The sequence below is a fragment of the Vespa mandarinia genome, chromosome 1 (genome assembly GCF_050613455.1).
Source record: "Vespa mandarinia isolate Hongniang chromosome 1, ASM5061345v1, whole genome shotgun sequence".
NCBI classification, from domain to species: Eukaryota; Metazoa; Arthropoda; class Insecta; order Hymenoptera; family Vespidae; genus Vespa; species Vespa mandarinia.
Window position 1 is genome coordinate 18,753,115 of NC_140810.1, and position 18,012 is coordinate 18,771,126.

The 18,012-nt window shown below is 27.7% G+C and overlaps 4 protein-coding genes across 19 annotated transcripts; 3 read left to right on the plus strand and 1 right to left on the minus strand.

The window, feature by feature from the left end:
- Nucleotides 1-574: 574 nt before the first annotated feature.
- On the minus strand, nt 575-2,226 carry rswl (tRNA methyltransferase roswell). Its single transcript, XM_035879489.2, has 3 exons — nt 1,783-2,226; nt 1,027-1,594; nt 575-941 (listed from the first exon to the last, which is right to left on the minus strand). The coding sequence occupies exons 1-3, from the start codon at nt 2,127-2,129 to the stop codon at nt 684-686; spliced, it is 1,173 nt and encodes a 390-aa protein (XP_035735382.2). The 5' UTR covers nt 2,130-2,226; the 3' UTR covers nt 575-683.
- A 286-nt stretch (nt 2,227-2,512) lies between these two features.
- Fbxl4 (F box and leucine-rich-repeat gene 4) lies at nt 2,513-5,552 on the plus strand. Of its 3 annotated transcripts, none has more exons than XM_035879478.2 (7): nt 2,513-2,916; nt 3,060-3,153; nt 3,239-3,692; nt 3,808-4,060; nt 4,131-4,491; nt 4,564-4,891; nt 4,976-5,545. In XM_035879478.2, exons 1-7 carry the CDS (start codon nt 2,692-2,694, stop codon nt 5,310-5,312), a joined length of 2,052 nt encoding a protein of 683 aa, XP_035735371.2. In that variant the 5' UTR covers nt 2,513-2,691; the 3' UTR covers nt 5,313-5,545. The 3 variants fall into 3 exon arrangements, with proteins under 3 accessions (XP_035735371.2, XP_035735369.2, XP_085516398.1); XM_035879476.2 differs by having other exon boundaries at nt 3,805-4,060; nt 4,976-5,530; XM_085660272.1 differs by having other exon boundaries at nt 3,805-4,060; nt 4,131-4,891; nt 4,976-5,552.
- Nucleotides 5,553-6,025: 473 nt separating this feature from the next.
- Arfrp1 (ADP-ribosylation factor related protein 1) lies at nt 6,026-7,215 on the plus strand. 2 transcript variants are annotated; one of them, XM_035879359.2, is made up of 5 exons: nt 6,026-6,189; nt 6,284-6,454; nt 6,520-6,601; nt 6,719-6,890; nt 7,049-7,215. In XM_035879359.2, exons 1-5 carry the CDS (start codon nt 6,097-6,099, stop codon nt 7,146-7,148), a joined length of 618 nt encoding a protein of 205 aa, XP_035735252.1. In that variant the 5' UTR covers nt 6,026-6,096; the 3' UTR covers nt 7,149-7,215. The 2 variants fall into 2 exon arrangements, with proteins under 2 accessions (XP_035735252.1, XP_035735253.1); XM_035879360.2 differs by having other exon boundaries at nt 6,969-7,109.
- A 261-nt stretch (nt 7,216-7,476) lies between these two features.
- Nucleotides 7,477-16,983, plus strand: AP-1gamma (adaptor protein complex 1, gamma subunit). 13 transcript variants are annotated; one of them, XM_035879343.2, is made up of 15 exons: nt 7,533-7,673; nt 10,273-10,384; nt 10,643-10,704; nt 11,101-11,293; nt 11,425-11,571; nt 11,660-11,975; nt 13,092-13,502; nt 13,635-13,865; nt 13,974-14,195; nt 14,278-14,405; nt 14,534-14,780; nt 14,853-15,108; nt 15,189-15,349; nt 15,440-15,532; nt 15,740-16,983. In XM_035879343.2, exons 2-15 carry the CDS (start codon nt 10,365-10,367, stop codon nt 15,839-15,841), a joined length of 2,589 nt encoding a protein of 862 aa, XP_035735236.1. In that variant the 5' UTR covers nt 7,533-7,673; nt 10,273-10,364; the 3' UTR covers nt 15,842-16,983. The 13 variants fall into 13 exon arrangements, with proteins under 13 accessions (XP_035735229.1, XP_035735230.1, XP_035735236.1 ...); XM_085661024.1 differs by lacking the exon at nt 7,533-7,673 and adding an exon at nt 8,420-8,708 and having other exon boundaries at nt 11,110-11,293; XM_035879341.2 differs by lacking the exon at nt 7,533-7,673 and adding an exon at nt 8,421-8,713.
- Nucleotides 16,984-18,012: the final 1,029 nt, after the last annotated feature.

Genomic DNA, 18,012 nt, shown 5'->3' on the forward strand with positions numbered 1-18,012 from the left:
TACATAAGCGCCAAGCGGAGAAAATAAACAACACACTGTCATCATACTTATCATCATGCGTCACCTACATCGTATCTGTGAACAATAAACTTTGTCAAATTAAAATAATCCCTTTCGCGCGTTTTTTTCTTGTTTTTAGTTTTTGTTTTCTAGTTTTTTTTTCAGACTTAGAATAAAAACAGGAAATAATGTTAGTTGTTTGTGTGATGAACTCTACACAATTTTTTCAGCTTTCACATTTATATCCTTCTTCGATGATGGCACGTGCTTCTCGCATTTGATCCACGATAGATATATACGTTGTAATATCAGCAAATATGCACATTTCTTTTACAATATAATATTTATTATATATATACATATATATATATATATTATATATATATACGACTTGTATGATGTTTTAAAGATATTATTAAATACAAAAGAATTAATTATCTTAGCATTATTTATTTTATTACATAAACAATAGTTGAACTATAAAAATATTGGCAATATATATATATATATATATATATATATATATATATATATATATGTTGCCAATATTTATATATATATATAAAGACAATTTTATTGAATACAAGAAAAATACAGTTTTCATTTAATTTTTCAAAATAATAATTAATTCTTTTGATGGATTTTATAAACAATCGATGAAAATAAATAATAGAAACATTAATTTAATTAGTTTTAATTGAAACTTTGTTCTTATAAAATTCAGGATTTGTTCTCATCACTTTTCTAATTGGAATATTATTATTAAAAGCAGCCATCCAATCTTTTGTATATTTTACATCTACTAATATAGCTAAAACTTGATTAAGAGTAAGACTTTTAGTAGATCCAGTGTTCCAGCGTAAATATCTATCTATTGGTAGTTTCTCCATGCTTATACCTTCTTTTTTAGCTTTTGCTAAGGAATAAGGTTGAGGAGACATCTAAAAAAAAAAAAAAAAAAGAGAAAAACAAGAACAAAATATAAATTAAATGATTCAAAAAAACTCGTGTTATAAAATATCTTACCTTATCCACTAGTGCTCCAATAATATAAATTTTGTCAGGATTGTAAAATGTCATTTCTTTGTTACAATGCGGTGTTAGATATACTAAATCATTTTTATCAAAAATATCAAGATAAGACTTAGAAGTTATATTTAATGGAAAACTTCTGTCATAAACACTTGGTACTAAACTATGAAACTTTGTCAAAATTTTATTATCCTGTGGTGCATTACAAAAATAAAGGTCAGCTGGATTTTTATGCCAACGATTATAAACAAAACTGAGTAATAATTGTTTGGCACAATTCATTATTTCGTAATTTGTCATTAAATTATCATATCCGCAATCAAACACTATTTTTGGCTCAAACATTGAAGATATTGATAGATTGAAATTTAAAAAGGAATCTAATGATTTTTCATAAATTCGCATAAATAAAGAATTATGTGCAAGACCATATTTTAAACCACTATGACATTCTTCTTCTTGTTTTTTCATTTCTAAACGTGCTGCTTCCATCTTTTGTTCATGTTTTTGTCTATTGTTTTCTCTTTTCTTTTCATTTATAAAGAGAAATCGAAAATGTTTCCTATGAATAACATATAATGTTAAATTCTAAATTCCAAATGAAGTAACCATTAAGCATTAAAAAAGTTCTATTATATATAAATTTATATAATAATAATGTTTAATATAAAATATAATTGAAGAGATATTAGAACTAATGAATATTTGAAATCCTAAAATAAACATAATTATTGAATATTACTCAATTACCTTTGATGTGTCTTAGATGAATTTAACAAATATATATAATCTTTCGGCCGTAACGTTTGAGGGACTGTTTGGGTTGTTTCTCGCAAATATTCATATTCATATTGTAACAATTTATACTTTTTATTCATATCAGGATTTTGTAATAGTTGTTGTAATATCTTCTCATCCTTCTCATCTATATCTGATTTTGATTTTTTTTCATAAAAACTTTCAGCAAAATTACGTTTTATGAAATGTGTTGGTATTTGGATTTTACTAAGGTTAGTATTAAATGACGAAGATAAAATAACAACTGATTGTAATTTTTTAAATAAAACTATGCTATTTTTAAGACCGAAATTATACATTATATAAACTTTAATATAAATATTATTTTAAATCACTTTTAATTAATTATTTCTTTAAATTAAAATAAACTAGATGCTTATTTAACTTGTTTGCTGATATACTTTACGTATATCATAGAATAAATACATAAATCTAGTGGTTCAACGCTTGGCTCAAAATTTGTCCGCCGTAAACGTGAAATCATCATTATCGACGTAATTAATTTCTTTGAATTTCTCATAAATATTTATAAATATTTCTAATTTGAAAGTTAGGATATGTGTTGCGTACAAACGTACATACATATATATATTTATATATAACTTCATATTTTTTTTATTCATACAAAATTTATATATACATAAACATATATATATATATATATATGTATATATGAATTACTAAGAACGAAAAAGTAAAAAATGTCTGCTACTCTCTATTTGAATGAAATCATTCGTATCGCACAAGGTTCAAGAATGAGCTGTAGCTTTAGCGCGAAGACTGTTTACGTCGACACTTGTATATACTGTCATAATATTTAAATGAGCGTTGTTAGTAAATCGGTGGTAGATCGTGAATGTCATGATACCTCATGATGAAACAAAATTTGAAGTTGTACCAATAAATAATAATAATTCTACAGGAAAAAATGAATCTGTCATTTTTGTTGAACAATTTGTTAAAGATGTGTGCGACTTTAGTTCTCAGTATGGTAGCAATATCAGTATTTCCTATACAGCATACAATGTTGCTGGAAACCCAAGTAAATTCCCTGATTATGGAGACTTTCCACAAGCCTTTGTCATGGTATGTTAAACTAAAGATCTTAATCATGTTTGAGTGCCATTGAAAATTTTTATATTTTATATTAAAAGAACTATGTTAATTGTTTATTATCAGCAATGTTACATTTATTTTAATCTTATAAATGTAATCATTAATAATTTTAGAGAACGTATGGACCATGGTGGAATAAAGCACCTTCAAGGTTAAGTGATTACATGATACAGAATAATGAAAGTGTAATTAGCCAAGATTATATTGGTATGTAATGTATGAAAAAGAAAGATTAGATATTTGTATATTTGATACATAGATTATAAAGTAATATACTTTTTGTTATATGAAGATGTTGAATATTATCAAGAGGTATATCCTATACGAATATCAATATATGAAACCTATAATCCAGGCAGTGTAGTTGGTATATGGGTACAAAATCCTTGTGGGCAATGGTTTCAGTTATGGAATGGACCACCTCAATTTGTACCTCAGAGACCACGCATATTTTCACCACCTTTAAAGACTTGTCATTTTAAAACAAAAATGGTTAGATTAGAATTTAATCATGACTTATTGGATTACTATACAGAATTGGATGCTGTACTTCTCATTGGGACATCTGAATTGATAATGCCTCGCAATCATATGTACCATCAAAATTTAAGTAATTTGTTACAAGAGTTAGGCTGTAATGGATATAATGAGGATATATATAATTTAACACCTGATTATTTGAAAGCTAATCAAGATTTGACTATACTTAAAAAAATGTTTCATAAATACTGCATTCTCTATAACAGGTAGAAAATATTCATTTTATATACAATATTATCATTTTTCTTAAAAACTAATGTATATATATATATATATATATATATATATATATATATATATTTATGTATAAATTTACAGCAGAATAATGGATAATATATCTAAAGGCAAGTTAGTTACTACATTAGAACAACATTGCCATTCCGTACCACCTATAGAAGAGGCATTTAATAGTTTACAAGAATTTTTACAGGAAGAGTTCCCTAAACTTATACGAGAGATGCATCTTTCTTCATCCTCTCCAATATGTAGGATATCTTTACCAAATGACAAGAACATATTGTCAACTTTAAATAACTTTGATAGTCGATCATGTGGTAGTTTTTCTGCACTTCCAGTAAAGTATTTGACCTTTATATTCTATTTTTCTTTATCATTGTTTATATATTTATTATACTGATTTATAGGATGAAACAGTTCTAAAAATTTTAAGAAATCTAGATTTAAAGACACTTTGTCGTTTATGCAGAGTAAACCGACATTTTAGTAATATAGCAAGAGATGCTCTTCTCTACACAAGTCTGAATTTGAAACCATATTGGTATTGCCTGAATGATCACGCACTAAAACATTTAATTCCAAGGTGTCAATACTTACAACGTTTAGATTTATCATGGTGTGGTAATTATAACATGATTAGTGACAAAGATCTTGTAGATTTTATTCATTCTTGTGGTAGTCTTCTGACACATCTACGTTTAAATTGTTGTCGCTCTATTAATGATATAGTAATTCTTGAAGTTTCAAGAATTTGTAAAAACTTAAAAGGTATGCCTTTAAACTCTTCAATATATAAATTTTTTATATACCATAAATTTTGTTTACATTTTTTTTTTTTAGAATTATGCTTGCGTAATTGTATGGGTATTACAAATGATGGATTTTCAAAGTTGGAGAAACTACAGTGCCTTGAACGCCTGGAACTTTATGGAACTGCAATCGAAACTTCTATTTTGTGTTCAATTTTAAGAAGAAATCCTCAAATGAGACATTTAAATTTAGCTGGAATGCATGATCGTTTAAATGTAGATGAAGTAGCAATTGAATTAGGAAACTCTTGTCTACAATTGGAAAGCGTAGACTTTTGGAAAGCACAAACTCTCACACCACATGGTGTAAGAGCCCTTGCTCGATGTATTAACCTTCGAGAGGTTGATTTTGGATGGTGGTATGTGCTATTAGATTAAACATTATTTAGCTATTTAAAAAAAAAACGAATCACAATACGATTACATACATATTATGTTTATAGTGGTGGAATGGGTGCTCCTGGTGATTCATTAAGGGCATTATTATCTTCTTGTCGTTATTTAGAAAAAGTATTTTTGGCTGCATTAAGAGGATTAACAGATAGAGATTTAGAGCCATTGTTACTCTGCCAACGTTTGCAACAATTAGATTTGTTAGGAGCACGTTCCCTCACTCCCGACATGTGTTATGGATTTTTATTATGGTGCCCTAAATTGGAAATGATTGATCTTAGTTTTTGCGAAGGTATCACAGATTCAAAAATTCAAGAATGGCGACGAAAGTATCCACATATATCATTCAAAAGAAGTTTTCAAGCTAATGGAACGGATTTATTATAAAGTGTTTCTCTGTATTCAAAATCCAATTTCTTAAAAGTTCAAACAAATTCAGAAAGTTAAATATTTCTGATTGTAAGACTGGAATTTATTAGAAAGATACAATTATAACTATGCAAATAAATTGATGCATTGCAAGAATGCATCTTAATTCTATTTGCATTATTTCTTAATAAAACTAAATGGACATTGTATAATAGATTTGTACATTTAATATTTGTATAAAATAATATACAAAACAATATAATTTTTTTATTCTCACAAACCTATTTTTATATAATTATTAATAAAGTATTTAATTCGATAAAAGCCGATTAGTTCGATAAAATTTAATGTAAATTGTGTAATGAATACTTTTTGTAACGTGCCAAAGAATTGATATATTTTATGTAATAAAAAAAATTACGATTTTTAAAAAATTAATAAATCAATTAATTGATTCTAATATTATAAGCATTGATAAAGTTAGCAAGAGTCTTCCCTTTGAGTATTCTTCTTCTGATCCTTTTTATAAAACTGACTTATTTTATGTTACTTCTACAATATTTATTATGTTATGATTTTGATCATTTATTATTTGTGTAATAGAATGTAAACACACTCTTCTTTCATATCTTCATAATGATTGGTAGTTTGTAATATTTCAAGAATTATTTTTTTGTCACTAGGAATTTCATTATTACTTTGAAACGATCCAATTGTCGAGTTCGAAAAGTTACTAATAGATATAAAATATAAACAACATGAGACGTATAGGTTAAACGCAAATTTATTTAAATAATTTGAAATGTACACACTTTTACACGGTTTATATAAGTACTTAGTACAAAAAGATGAATATTTTATATTAATACTTGGACTTGATAATGCAGGAAAAACTGTGCGTGTAAAATGAACGATTTTTTTTAAGGTTATATGTCACTCCGTTTTCTTATGGAATTATCTATTTTATTTTGTTTATTTTTTTATTTTAGACGTATTTAGAAGCGGCTAAAACTAAATTTACAAAAAATTATAAAGGTATGAATCCAAGTAAAATAACAACAACCGTTGGATTGAATATTGGAAAAATTGATATCGCTGGAATTCGTTTTAATTTTTGGGATCTTGGAGGACAAGAAGAACTTCAGTCATTATGGGATAAAGTATATAATTATTAATATTATTTTCTAAGTTATATAAACATTAAATAAATTGTTTAATTACGCAGTATTACGCCGAATCACATGCAGTAATTTATATTGTTGATTCATCGGATCGTGATAGGATACCAGATTCTAAAGAAACCTTTGGTAAGTTTCTGATGTATGAAATATATTATAAATATCATTATTATATTGTAATAATATTTTTAATTATCATATCAGAATATATGATTTAAAAGATTGCAATATTATTTGATATTATAGATAGAGTAATATCGTCTGAACATTTGAGAGGAGTACCTCTCTTAGTTTTAGCCAATAAGCAGGATGTTCCAGATTGCATGGGTGTTAGAGAAGTCAAACCAATATTTAATCAAAATGCACATTTAATTGGACGAAGGGATTGTATGGTAATGCCTGTATCAGCCCTTAATGGGTACGTTTAAGTTACTTTCTATTCGTTTCTTTCTTTTTTTTTGTCTTCTTTTCTATACTATGCCGTTATTTTTTACAGTCTATAATATAAAAAATAAATATTGACTAGTATTATGTAAAAAAATAATAAAATTATAATCTATGAATTTTGTGATAAAGAGATGGCGTAGATGAAGGCATCCATTGGCTTGTAGACTGTGTAAAAAGGAATAGCGACATTCGCCCTCCTCGAAGTCAAGATGATAGTTGTTTATCATAATCACAACATTCCTATTTAATTGTTAACTATATATCGCAGACAATATTACAAATCTTTTTTCGTATATGTTATGTTTGTATAAATAAAATAACATTTTTTTAAAAATACAGATATTTTTTTATTAAATTTATTTTTGAACTATAATAACAATATTTCTGGCAATAAAAATTATCAATTTTGTATTTGACAGTATTTTTTTAATTCCTTTTCATTCATAACTCGATTTAATAAAATTTATAGTCGGTCCTTAAAAATACTCGAACGACTAACCTGGTTGGTACTGATATCGAGATAATAATGGAGATAAGAGATAATGCCAACACTTCGTCCGACATTGTATTATAATGGTGATAAAAGTGTACAAAACTGGTTGTGCAGCTGTATTTTGTATGATATATAGCTAATATTTTAGTGTCACATTTCAACTAGAAAACAATTTTTTTTTTGAATTTTCTTTTTGAGTATCATGTGGCCTTATTATGAAACCGAAGACTGGAGCGTTTTACCTCCTGAATTCAATCGAAGGTACGTCTATTTATATTAATGTACAGTCAATCAGTATAAATTTAATACTTAAAATTCACGTTATATCACTTTTTAAATTTTTTCTAAATATATACAGTCAAATAAAATAACTTGAAAAAATATATTCAAAAATCCTATTACATTTTATTATGTCTAATCTCAAAAAAAAAAATCTTATTAAAAATCATATGTATTATCGATGTAACATTTTTATTATTTTTCGATTGAAAAAAAAAAAAAAACATATTATTATTATTATTATTTAGATATTTTTCAATCGAGTAACAATCATGGTATACATATTGTTTTCTAATCTTTGACTAATATATACATTCATACAAGAAATTCTTAACAAAGAATAAACATATACGTATCCATGTACGATTGTGCAATGACACTTATACAATCGCATCGTATAATCAATTGTAAATCGTTCAGCAATTTCGTTCGATAGATGATAAATAAGATAATAATAAACGCGATTATCTTATCATGGAAAAGTATGAGTTAACTATACATTCAAATGTGCAAATTTTACGCGGGATCTGTAGTATTCTGATCATGATATCAGATAGTAAAGTTGTGTCGTTACACTTGATTCAAAACGATAAAGCTTTAAAAGTAATAATTATTAAAAAGAAGGAGGAATAATAAAAGAAAATAAAAAGGGAAATTAAGATAAAGTTTATCATTTGTGAAAGACGACATCATTTGTAAAAATAATATCAACGAAAATATTATCAAATGACGTTGTGTTTGACACGCAATCAAAAAATACAAATATAGAGAGTCTATTATATATTATAGGGGGGAGAGATCAACGTAGATGACAACTACTCCGCCATTTTGATTCTCCTCATACGACTAGAGCGCGCGTAGTGCGGGCGATCTTTCGTCGTGTGCTCTACAGGCTGTTCGCCCGTAGAGACGTACGATTATGAACGACGATTTACGGACCTCGATTATAAACTAAATATTGTTTATCGAAAAGGAAAATTCGTGTAAAATTTACGATACTACCAAGTGAATAACCGTGTACGGTGATTACGATAAGAGAGAAAATATATATACATATATGTGTGTGTGTGTGTGTGAGGTAGATAGATAGAAATAGAGAGAGTGAGTGAGAGAAAGAGAGAGAGAGAGAGAGAGAGAGAGAAAGAGAGAGAGAGAGAGAAAGAAAATCAGGCGCGGCGCACTGTATGCGAAGTGTGTACGAGGGCGCCCGATTCGTGATATCCTACCTGGGAGGCGAGGCATTTCTCTCGCCGTTTTGTCATATACGGAGTTTGCTGCGTGTAGAAAAGTGGCCGACACGACAGCAAACTCGAGGACGCGCGTCTCCGTGTCGTTTCGTTTTCGTACGACGCTCGATCGTGGTTGTGAGAGAACTTATTTCCAGAGTTCATCGTCGATCGGGTACCGTTTTTGACAGTTTCAGAAAGGGGAGGACAAGAAAGAGTGTATACGTGTGCGTGTGCATGAGAGAGAGAGAAAGAGAGAGAATGAGAAAGAAATAGAGAATGAGAGAGAAATAGAGAATGAGAGAAAGAGAGAGAGAGAGAGAGATGCATGGATGGATAGATATAAAGAGAAAGAGAGAGAGAGAGAGAGAGAGAGAGAGAGAGAGAGAGAGATAGTAAGAATGCAACTTAACCCTTTGCCATCGCTGCAGACCTTAATAAATGAGAGGACTATTTTTTTTATGTAACCGGTTTATAAGTACACGTTTTTCAATATGCTGCCAACCTTTGCATCGAGCACGCTTTCGTGGTCAATAGACACGTGAAATTGCGATCGAATAACGTTCAAGGACTCCGATAGTCGATTCCAAGTAACGCGTTTCCTCTTTAGATCGTTTTTCGTGTCGTTTGCCTCCGTGAAACCGGTTATCTTATGTTTACGATACACTTGTCATTTTAATTATATGTAATAGTGGATTTTCAAATCGATTTTTTCTTATCTTTTTCCGTCTGTGTTTTGCGATATGACAGTGTTGTAAGGCTCGATTTTTTTTTCTTTTCTTTTTCTTTTTCTTTTTCTTTTTTTTTTCAGAAGAAATTTTATTGCTATAAATATTTAATGATTTAACTCTTATAAATTTTGTAATCGATTGTTTCTTTTTCTTTTTCCTCTTTTTTTTTTTTTTTTTTTTTTTTTTTTTTGTTCTAATATCATTTTTTGTGCCGTATGTGCATATCAAAATATCACATGGAAAGATATTATAGGAGAGAAATATTAATTCTTTACTGATATATTTTATAAAGCTATTTTTTAAATAACTTTTATATACATACAGTTATTTAAGAAAGTATTATTACTTATATATAATTTAAAATTGTTATTGTTATGGTTTTAAACGAATGAATCATATGATTATGGTTGCGAGAGTTTAGTAGTACATATGATGTTTTCATACGTGTAAACTAATGGTTTTTAATGTCATCCATGTTTTACATTTAATTTTGATAAATTTGAATTAGTGTTTTTTGTTTTGTTTTGGCTGTGCTTGTGATTTTATTCATTAATATTTCTATTTTTAATTTAAAACAAGTTATGGTTGTCATGCTCCATAATATGACTATCGTGTGTCCAATAGGAGGAGAGCAACGTACGTGTACCCTAATCATCACCAATTCATTTTTACTAGTGACGTCTTTCGATTAAATTTCAAAACCAGCCTGTGAAACCATGAATGCCTCAGAACATGGGTAATGTTCCATTTCTAAATCTTCGATAAATGATTTATATTTTTAAGAATTTTAAATTACTTCTTTAAAATTTAATATAATTGGCAATATATACTGTCATAATTGGTACATTTTAAATATCAAAAGCTGTTTTTAAAAGACAGCAAGAGATGGGCTTGTTCTTGAAATTAAATAAATGAGTACAAGTGTCATTGCACAAACAGAAGGTGGACAATAACATTTGTGTGCATATAGTAGGCTGCGTGTGTATTCTTTCAGGTTTAACCCAGCCTTTAACATGGCTTCCATAAAACAAGCTTTCAATGAGGCAGTAGAGAGAGGTAAGTATTAAATTTATATTTACAATGCTTAAGTATATGCATTCAATTTAAAATATTAACTTTATACTTTGCTTATAAGAGGAAGCTTTAAATCATACATTTTTTTTTGATAAGCTGTAATTGCTTTGCTGATGAAGAAATATGATATTCCAAATTATTTTCCTAATTATGTTTGTGTATATTTACATTTATAATTTTATAATTTAGATAAAACGTTCCCCTTATATTTTTTTCTTCTTCCTATGGGTATACGTTCTTTTTTGCATACATGCTTATTATATGCAATGCTTATTCATTGTGGTATTTCATGAGAATGACTATCATATCATCATTGCACTTTAACTCATCATAGAGCTGCTAACACAATGCACTGATGTTACATCTATAATTTAAAAGTTTCAACAGTTAGAATGCCGGCACCAACAAGATTGAGAGACCTAATCAGACAAATAAGAGCAGCTCGAACGGCAGCGGAAGAAAGGACAGTAGTAAACAAGGAATGTGCTTATATTCGTTCAACATTTAGAGAAGAGGATAGTGTTTGGAGATGTCGTAACATCGCAAAACTTTTATACATTCACATGCTTGGGTCAGTAATAAACATTTGTTTCTTTTCCTTTATTTTTTCTGTTTTTCTTTTTTTTGTTTTGTTTTTTGTGTGACAAGATTTACCTATCATACAAAAGATTATTTTAATAACGTTATAAATTATATTTTTAGATATCCAGCACATTTTGGACAATTAGAATGTTTGAAACTTATTGCATCACCCAGGTTCACAGATAAACGTATAGGCTATTTGGGAGCAATGTTACTACTAGATGAACGACAAGATGTTCATTTATTAATAACAAATTGTTTAAAAACGTGAGAACTTTCACATTAAAATAAGACATATTCTATTTATATACAAGATTATAATACTTATTACTGAGTATTAATTTTTTTCATATAGTGATTTAAATAGTTCTACACAGTTCGTAATTGGTTTGGCCCTTTGTACATTGGGTGCTATTGCATCGCCAGAAATGGCAAGGGACCTTGCTTCTGAAGTTGAAAGACTGATGAAATCACCGAATGCATATATTAGAAAAAAAGCTGCATTATGTGCTTTTAGAATTATTAGACGGGTACCAGAATTAATGGAAATGTTCTTACCTGCTACACGAAGTTTAATTACAGAAAAAAATCATGGAGTGTTAATAACTGGCGTTACTCTTATTACTGAAATGTGTGAAAATAGTATTGATACATTGAACCATTTCAAGAAGGTATGTTTATATTCCTAAATATAGACATTACATTCCTAGATATTCTAGAAATATGATGTAGTATAAATGATTAGAAAGAAATAACAATAAGTCAGCTATTAGATACATTTTAGAAAATATAACATTTTTTTTATATATTAATGAACGTTGTTAGAGTAAAATTCACATAAAATTTTTAATGGAAACACTTTCACAATGGAAAAGAATGCAGTCTCATGTTTCAAATAATAAAGATTAAAGTTACAAAAATTTTTATCAATAATTTCATTATATTCGTAAAAAAAATTGTATAATTATGTTATTTTATATATGTATATATATGAGTTAAATTTTCCAAATTGCTTTTATACATTATAATCATCATAATATAAATATCGTTTTATTTTCTTCAGGAATGCGGCCATCGAGAGGTAAAAGCCATATAAGTGTTTAATGTATACTTGCATGTTATGCTTCATACACAGACTTCATTCTTTTCTTTTACTTTACATGGGATTATAGTTATTAATTAGGAGGTTTAAGGTTCTGTTATGCTGCTTGCAATTATACTATTGATTATAAATCAGTCTATATTTAATATATATCTAAATATGTTTTCTTACTATTTCAAATATATATTTTTCATTATTTTCTGGATGAAGCTGTAGGTACACATGTATCTTGTTACTTGCTTTCTAAATATATATATATATAATATTTAGCTGGTTAAGGTGGCGCATTTTAAAACCTGAGAAATTTAAATAATAACAATTATTATTTGGGAAATATAATCCATTGCTATACCAAAAATACAACTCAGGGTTATTCTGAAGTTTATCAAGAATTTGTTTCTCGATCTTCTGGTTGAAATTTAAATATAAGGATTAATATATTCATGTATTTTTAAGTATCAATAAGAGCATGTTACAAACTATTGTTAAATTATTTTTGTTGTTATATATAGTACTATATAGTATATTTATTATTGTTCTCTTTTATTCTTTATAAGCATTAACAACTGAAATATAAGTACTTATACTATATTCTTCTACTTGCACTTTTTTTTTTAATGTGCTTTATTGTTTTGTTGCATCAAGGATAAGTTTTGATTTTTAAAGAACTATGCTATTATTTCAGATTGTGCCAAATCTAGTGAGAATTCTGAAAAATTTAATACTAGCTGGATATTCTCCTGAGCATGATGTATCCGGAGTATCTGATCCATTTTTGCAAGTGAAAATTTTACGTCTTCTTAGAATTTTGGGACGTAACGATGTGGACGCATCCGAGGCAATGAATGATATTCTTGCACAAGTTGCTACAAATACAGAAACCAGTAAAAATGTTGGCAATACAATATTATATGAAACTGTTCTCTCAATAATGGACATTAAATCTGAAAGTGGACTTAGAGTATTAGCGGTTAATATCCTAGGCCGATTTTTATTAAACAATGATAAAAATATTCGTTATGTTGCATTAAATACATTATTGAAAACAGTTTATGTGGATACAAGTGCAGTTCAGAGGCATCGTTCAACAATATTGGTAAGATCATTAAATGATTAATAGAACAATAATAATAATAATAATAATAATAATAATAATAATAATAATAATAATAATAAAATCTCTTGAATTATCTCGCACTTTATCATGTATTTTATTTTTTTATTACAGGAATGTTTAAAAGATCCAGATGTATCAATAAGAAGGAGAGCAATGGAACTGAGTTTTGCGCTTGTTAATTCAAGTAATATTAGAAATATGATGAAAGAATTATTGCTCTTTCTAGAACGTGCAGATCCTGAATTCAAAGCCCAATGTAGTAGCAATATAGTAATGTCTGCGGAAAGATTTGCACCTAATAAACGTTGGCATTTGGAAACATTATTTAAAGTCCTTGTTGCTGTGCGTACACTGTAATAATTATAAATTTATTAATAGAAATTTCAACTCTGATTATGTAGAAAATAATGTAACGGAATAGTTATTAAATTTTTTTTTTATGTATCATAGGCTGGCAATTATGTACGAGATGATGTAGTAGCTTGTACAATTCAATTAATCTCAGAGACGCAATCACAACAAGGTTATGCTGTTAGTGCATTATGGCGTGCATTAGAAAAGGATACATCAGATAAACAACCTTTGGCTCAAGTAGCAACGTGGTGTATTGGAGAATATGGTGATCTTTTACTTTATGGTCCACCATTGGAGGATGCAGATGCACCAATAAACGTTAGCTAGATAACCATATTTTTAAATTGGTAATAGATACATTTAAAACTGTTTCACACTGATCGATTTTTATATATTATAGTTAACAGAAGATGAAATTATTGATGTTTATCAAAGATTATTATGGAGTCCACAAAACACAGTTGTTACAAAACAATATACTTTGTTATCCCTTACAAAATTAAGTACAAGATTTCAAAAAGGAAATGAGTAAGTATTATCTTTGTAAAATTTTCTTTACATTTTTACATGATAATATTTTCATATTCATATAATTTAGATAAACCGGCAAGATTACTGATATAAATCGATATATTATATATTTTTTTATTTTACAGAAAAATTCGGCAGATTATAGATACGTTTGGTAGTAATTTACATATTGAGCTGCAACAAAGAGGCATTGAATTTTCACAGTTGTTTAGAAAATATGATCATTTACGACCTGCATTGCTTGAGAGAATGCCTCCAATGGAGACAGCAAGGCCACAAGCAAATGGTATTATTGGTATGGTGAATGGCGAGCCAGAGCAAGAAGATGAAAAATCAGTAGTATTGGAAACATCTGTTACCCCATCTGATTCAGTATGTATCAAATGGATATCATATAGAAGGTGTTAATAAATTATTGATAAAAATATAATTTATCTTTTACAGAGTGCACTTTTGGATTTGCTCGGAAGTACCGACGTTGGGATGACAATGCCAATAGTTACAACTAAAAATCCACCTCCTCCTGCAACAAGTATAAATAACAACGATCTTTTAGATTTACTTGGTAGTTTGGATATGAATACAGGGGCACCACCTTTAGTATTACCCCAACAATCACAATTAACAACACAGATATTTAATCCTACGAATACGACAAACTTTTTGGTGGATGGCCTACTTAATTCTTCAGCGCAAATTGGTTTGTATTCGTACAAAGAAATATTATCATTCATGATTAATGTAAATGAATATCTAAATTGAATTTATATATAATTATAGAAACTCCAAGTATGATTGTTTTGGATAAATCTGGACTTAAAATAACTTTTAAAATGGAAAGACCGCCAGATATTACAGACTTATTAATTATAAATATGACAGCACATAATTCTACGAATAGTGCATTAAGTGAATTTTTATTTCAAGCCGCAGTTCCTAGGGTAAAAATTAAACTTTATATATATTATCGTTTATATATTACTTTCGTATGTAATAAAATAAATAATGAAAAAATATTTTACATTTTTTAGACATTCCAACTACAGATGCTGCCACCATCAAGTACAGTTATTCCTCCATCAGGCGAAGTTACTCAAGTAATAAGAGTTACAAATATCAATAACGTAAGTTGTTCTTTTTTATATTTATTAATGTCAATTTTTAGAAATATTCAAGTTACTTAGGTATTATCGTAAATATAAATATATATATGTAGAAATAGCTTTTTTGTATATAAAAAGAATGCGTTTTTTCTTGTATAATTATATCTATTAGTTATATATAACTATATATTTGATAATAATTTGTTGAAACTTATTCTGTGTAACTAGGTACCATTAAGAATGAGACTACGAATTTCTTATACTGGATCAGCAGGGCCAATTTTAGAACAAACAGAAGTAAATAATTTTCCCTCATTGGTATCACAGTGACATCTTACAATACAAAAAACAATTGTACATATGCCTGCCTAATAATTAATTAAGTCTGATATAGACCATACACAACCTCTTTATTTTTGAGGTAAAGTGAACATATGCGTTGACAAAAATGTACCAAACATTTCTTTTTATCCATTGAATGATTAATGAACATCAAGCACGTGTAGTGCGAATAGAGTTTATTTTATGGCATGTGCATATCGATATTAATTTTTCTTATTGGAAAAGGACATCCCACCTGCTCACAGGCACAACCCTGTGTTCAATACTAAGCAATATCATAATTATTTCACTTATGTACAGATTACTTATGTATATTACACATTATTAGATATTGTTCGAAATTGTATGTAATATTCTTAAGTTTTCTCTTCTTAAGTATTTTAAAGTATATCATTGGTAGAAGAGCTGTTATAAGTCGAGATAGTTATTGAATATTTTTTTGGTTATATCATTGATATGCATGCATCATACACTTGTAGATAATCAACCTAAAAAAAAAAAAAAACACAAAAAAAAAAATATAAAAAAGACATTAAAATGATGCTTGCTTGAGCAGGTGATACAATATTAATTTCGACAGTTTACAGAGGAACGTCGAGCGTAATCGGTAATAAATGAATAAAGCGGAAAATATGAAAAATAATGTAAAATATCATTCGTATTATGGTGCATGTCTATAAAAAAAAAAAAAAAAAAAATATATCATTGTAAATATTTTCTCTACCAGGACATAATAAGGTAGGAAAATAATATTGGATACAACACTACTCTGTTAATTTGTTAAATTTATGATATTATTATGTCTCTTCATTTAGTTTGCATATCTTAAAGTATTTGGTAAAAATAATAGAATCTCTCCGATCTATCTCTTAATAGTATGAATGAATTATGATTCTCTTAAAAGTGTTGTTGTCCTGTTACTATAATGAACAATTAACCCTTGCTGTAATAATTGATCTTTTCTACTATATTTGTAACAAATGAAAAAACTCGATTGCCTTGTAAATAATAGATAGGTGCAGTCATATAGAAGTGATGAGATTCTTATACAGATGAAATACAAAATGGAATTCTTACAAAATATGAATATAATACAATTATTAGGATTATATTATAGTATTCACTTTTTTGATGTTTTATTTAAAAAAATTTTTGTTGCGATTATACACACGTGGTTGAATATATGCGTTACAATATCCCTCATTTGCTAATAATGTCAGGGATGCAGTGTTTATACAAATTCGAGTGTATTTAGAATATATAGTAACATTGGAGGGCTGAATTCTGGTTGTTATATAACATTGGTTTGATTGCAAACATTTAATTGCTCTATATGGGGGACATAAGTTATTAAAATCACACAATCATAATTTATTGAAACTAAAGAAGAAAAAAAAATCGTTGTTTTTAACAATTAAAATAAAGTTATATACAAAATTTGATTTATAATTGTAAAAACTATATTTAACACTTACAAAGTGATTAAAATCAATGGAATATGAGGAATTGATGACAGTATATAAGAAGTTTTATATGTTGCAAATATGTAATTATTTAACACGTGTAAAAATGTAGTTTAACCGGAATTAATCATGCTCTCGTATGATAGACAAATTAGTTTGCACTATTGAAATTTTTAAATAATTCATTTTGGGTCTGCCTTTTAAAATTATAATATAATTTAAGAATTCATCTGTCAACAATTCACAATATGAGATAACAACTAAAAAATGATAAAAATTTGTTTATACATTTGCACAAAACACATTACATTCCTTATCTAATTTATTCAAATTGTAAAGTTTAGCACTTTGTAATTTAAAAAAAAAACTGGGTATTTATCAATGTCTTCAAAGAATGTATGAAGAAAATTAATCTATTCAAGTAATTTTAGAGGGGGTCTAATTTTTATTTTTTTATCTGTATAAAATATGCTTGCTATAAAATAAAAAGTGCAAGGTCTATAAAAATGTATGATACCTACTTAGGTAATGGCAGTGTGGCAGACAAAAATAATTTCGTACATTAAAAAGATTATTTTTCAGTCTTTTATACATGTAAACTAACAGAAAAATAATGTACTTAATTTTATTAAATTAAATTTAATGTTAGCATGTTACAGTATAGTTTTGTAAGTTTAATAGGCTTAATACATATAG

Coding starts and splice junctions, on each gene's coding strand:
- rswl (XM_035879489.2), bottom strand. CDS start 2,129: ATGTATAATTTCGGTCTTAAAAATAGCATAGTTTTATTTAAAAAATTA. Junction 1,595..1,782: donor TCATCTAAGACACATCAAAG/GTAATTGAGTAA, acceptor TGTTATTCATAG/GAAACATTTTCGATTTCTCT. Junction 942..1,026: donor TTGGAGCACTAGTGGATAAG/GTAAGATATTTT, acceptor TTTTTTTTTTAG/ATGTCTCCTCAACCTTATTC.
- Fbxl4 (XM_085660272.1), top strand. CDS start 2,692: ATGATACCTCATGATGAAACAAAATTTGAAGTTGTACCAATAAATAAT. Junction 3,154..3,238: donor AATTAGCCAAGATTATATTG/GTATGTAATGTA, acceptor TGTTATATGAAG/ATGTTGAATATTATCAAGAG. Junction 3,693..3,804: donor TACTGCATTCTCTATAACAG/GTAGAAAATATT, acceptor ATAAATTTACAG/CAGAATAATGGATAATATAT.
- Arfrp1 (XM_035879359.2), top strand. CDS start 6,097: ATGTACACACTTTTACACGGTTTATATAAGTACTTAGTACAAAAAGAT. Junction 6,190..6,283: donor TTGATAATGCAGGAAAAACT/GTGCGTGTAAAA, acceptor TTTTTATTTTAG/ACGTATTTAGAAGCGGCTAA. Junction 6,891..7,048: donor CCTGTATCAGCCCTTAATGG/GTACGTTTAAGT, acceptor TTTGTGATAAAG/AGATGGCGTAGATGAAGGCA.
- AP-1gamma (XM_035879336.2), top strand. CDS start 7,615: ATGTGGCCTTATTATGAAACCGAAGACTGGAGCGTTTTACCTCCTGAA. Junction 13,503..13,634: donor GGCATCGTTCAACAATATTG/GTAAGATCATTA, acceptor TTTTTATTACAG/GAATGTTTAAAAGATCCAGA. Junction 15,350..15,439: donor TTCAAGCCGCAGTTCCTAGG/GTAAAAATTAAA, acceptor TACATTTTTTAG/ACATTCCAACTACAGATGCT.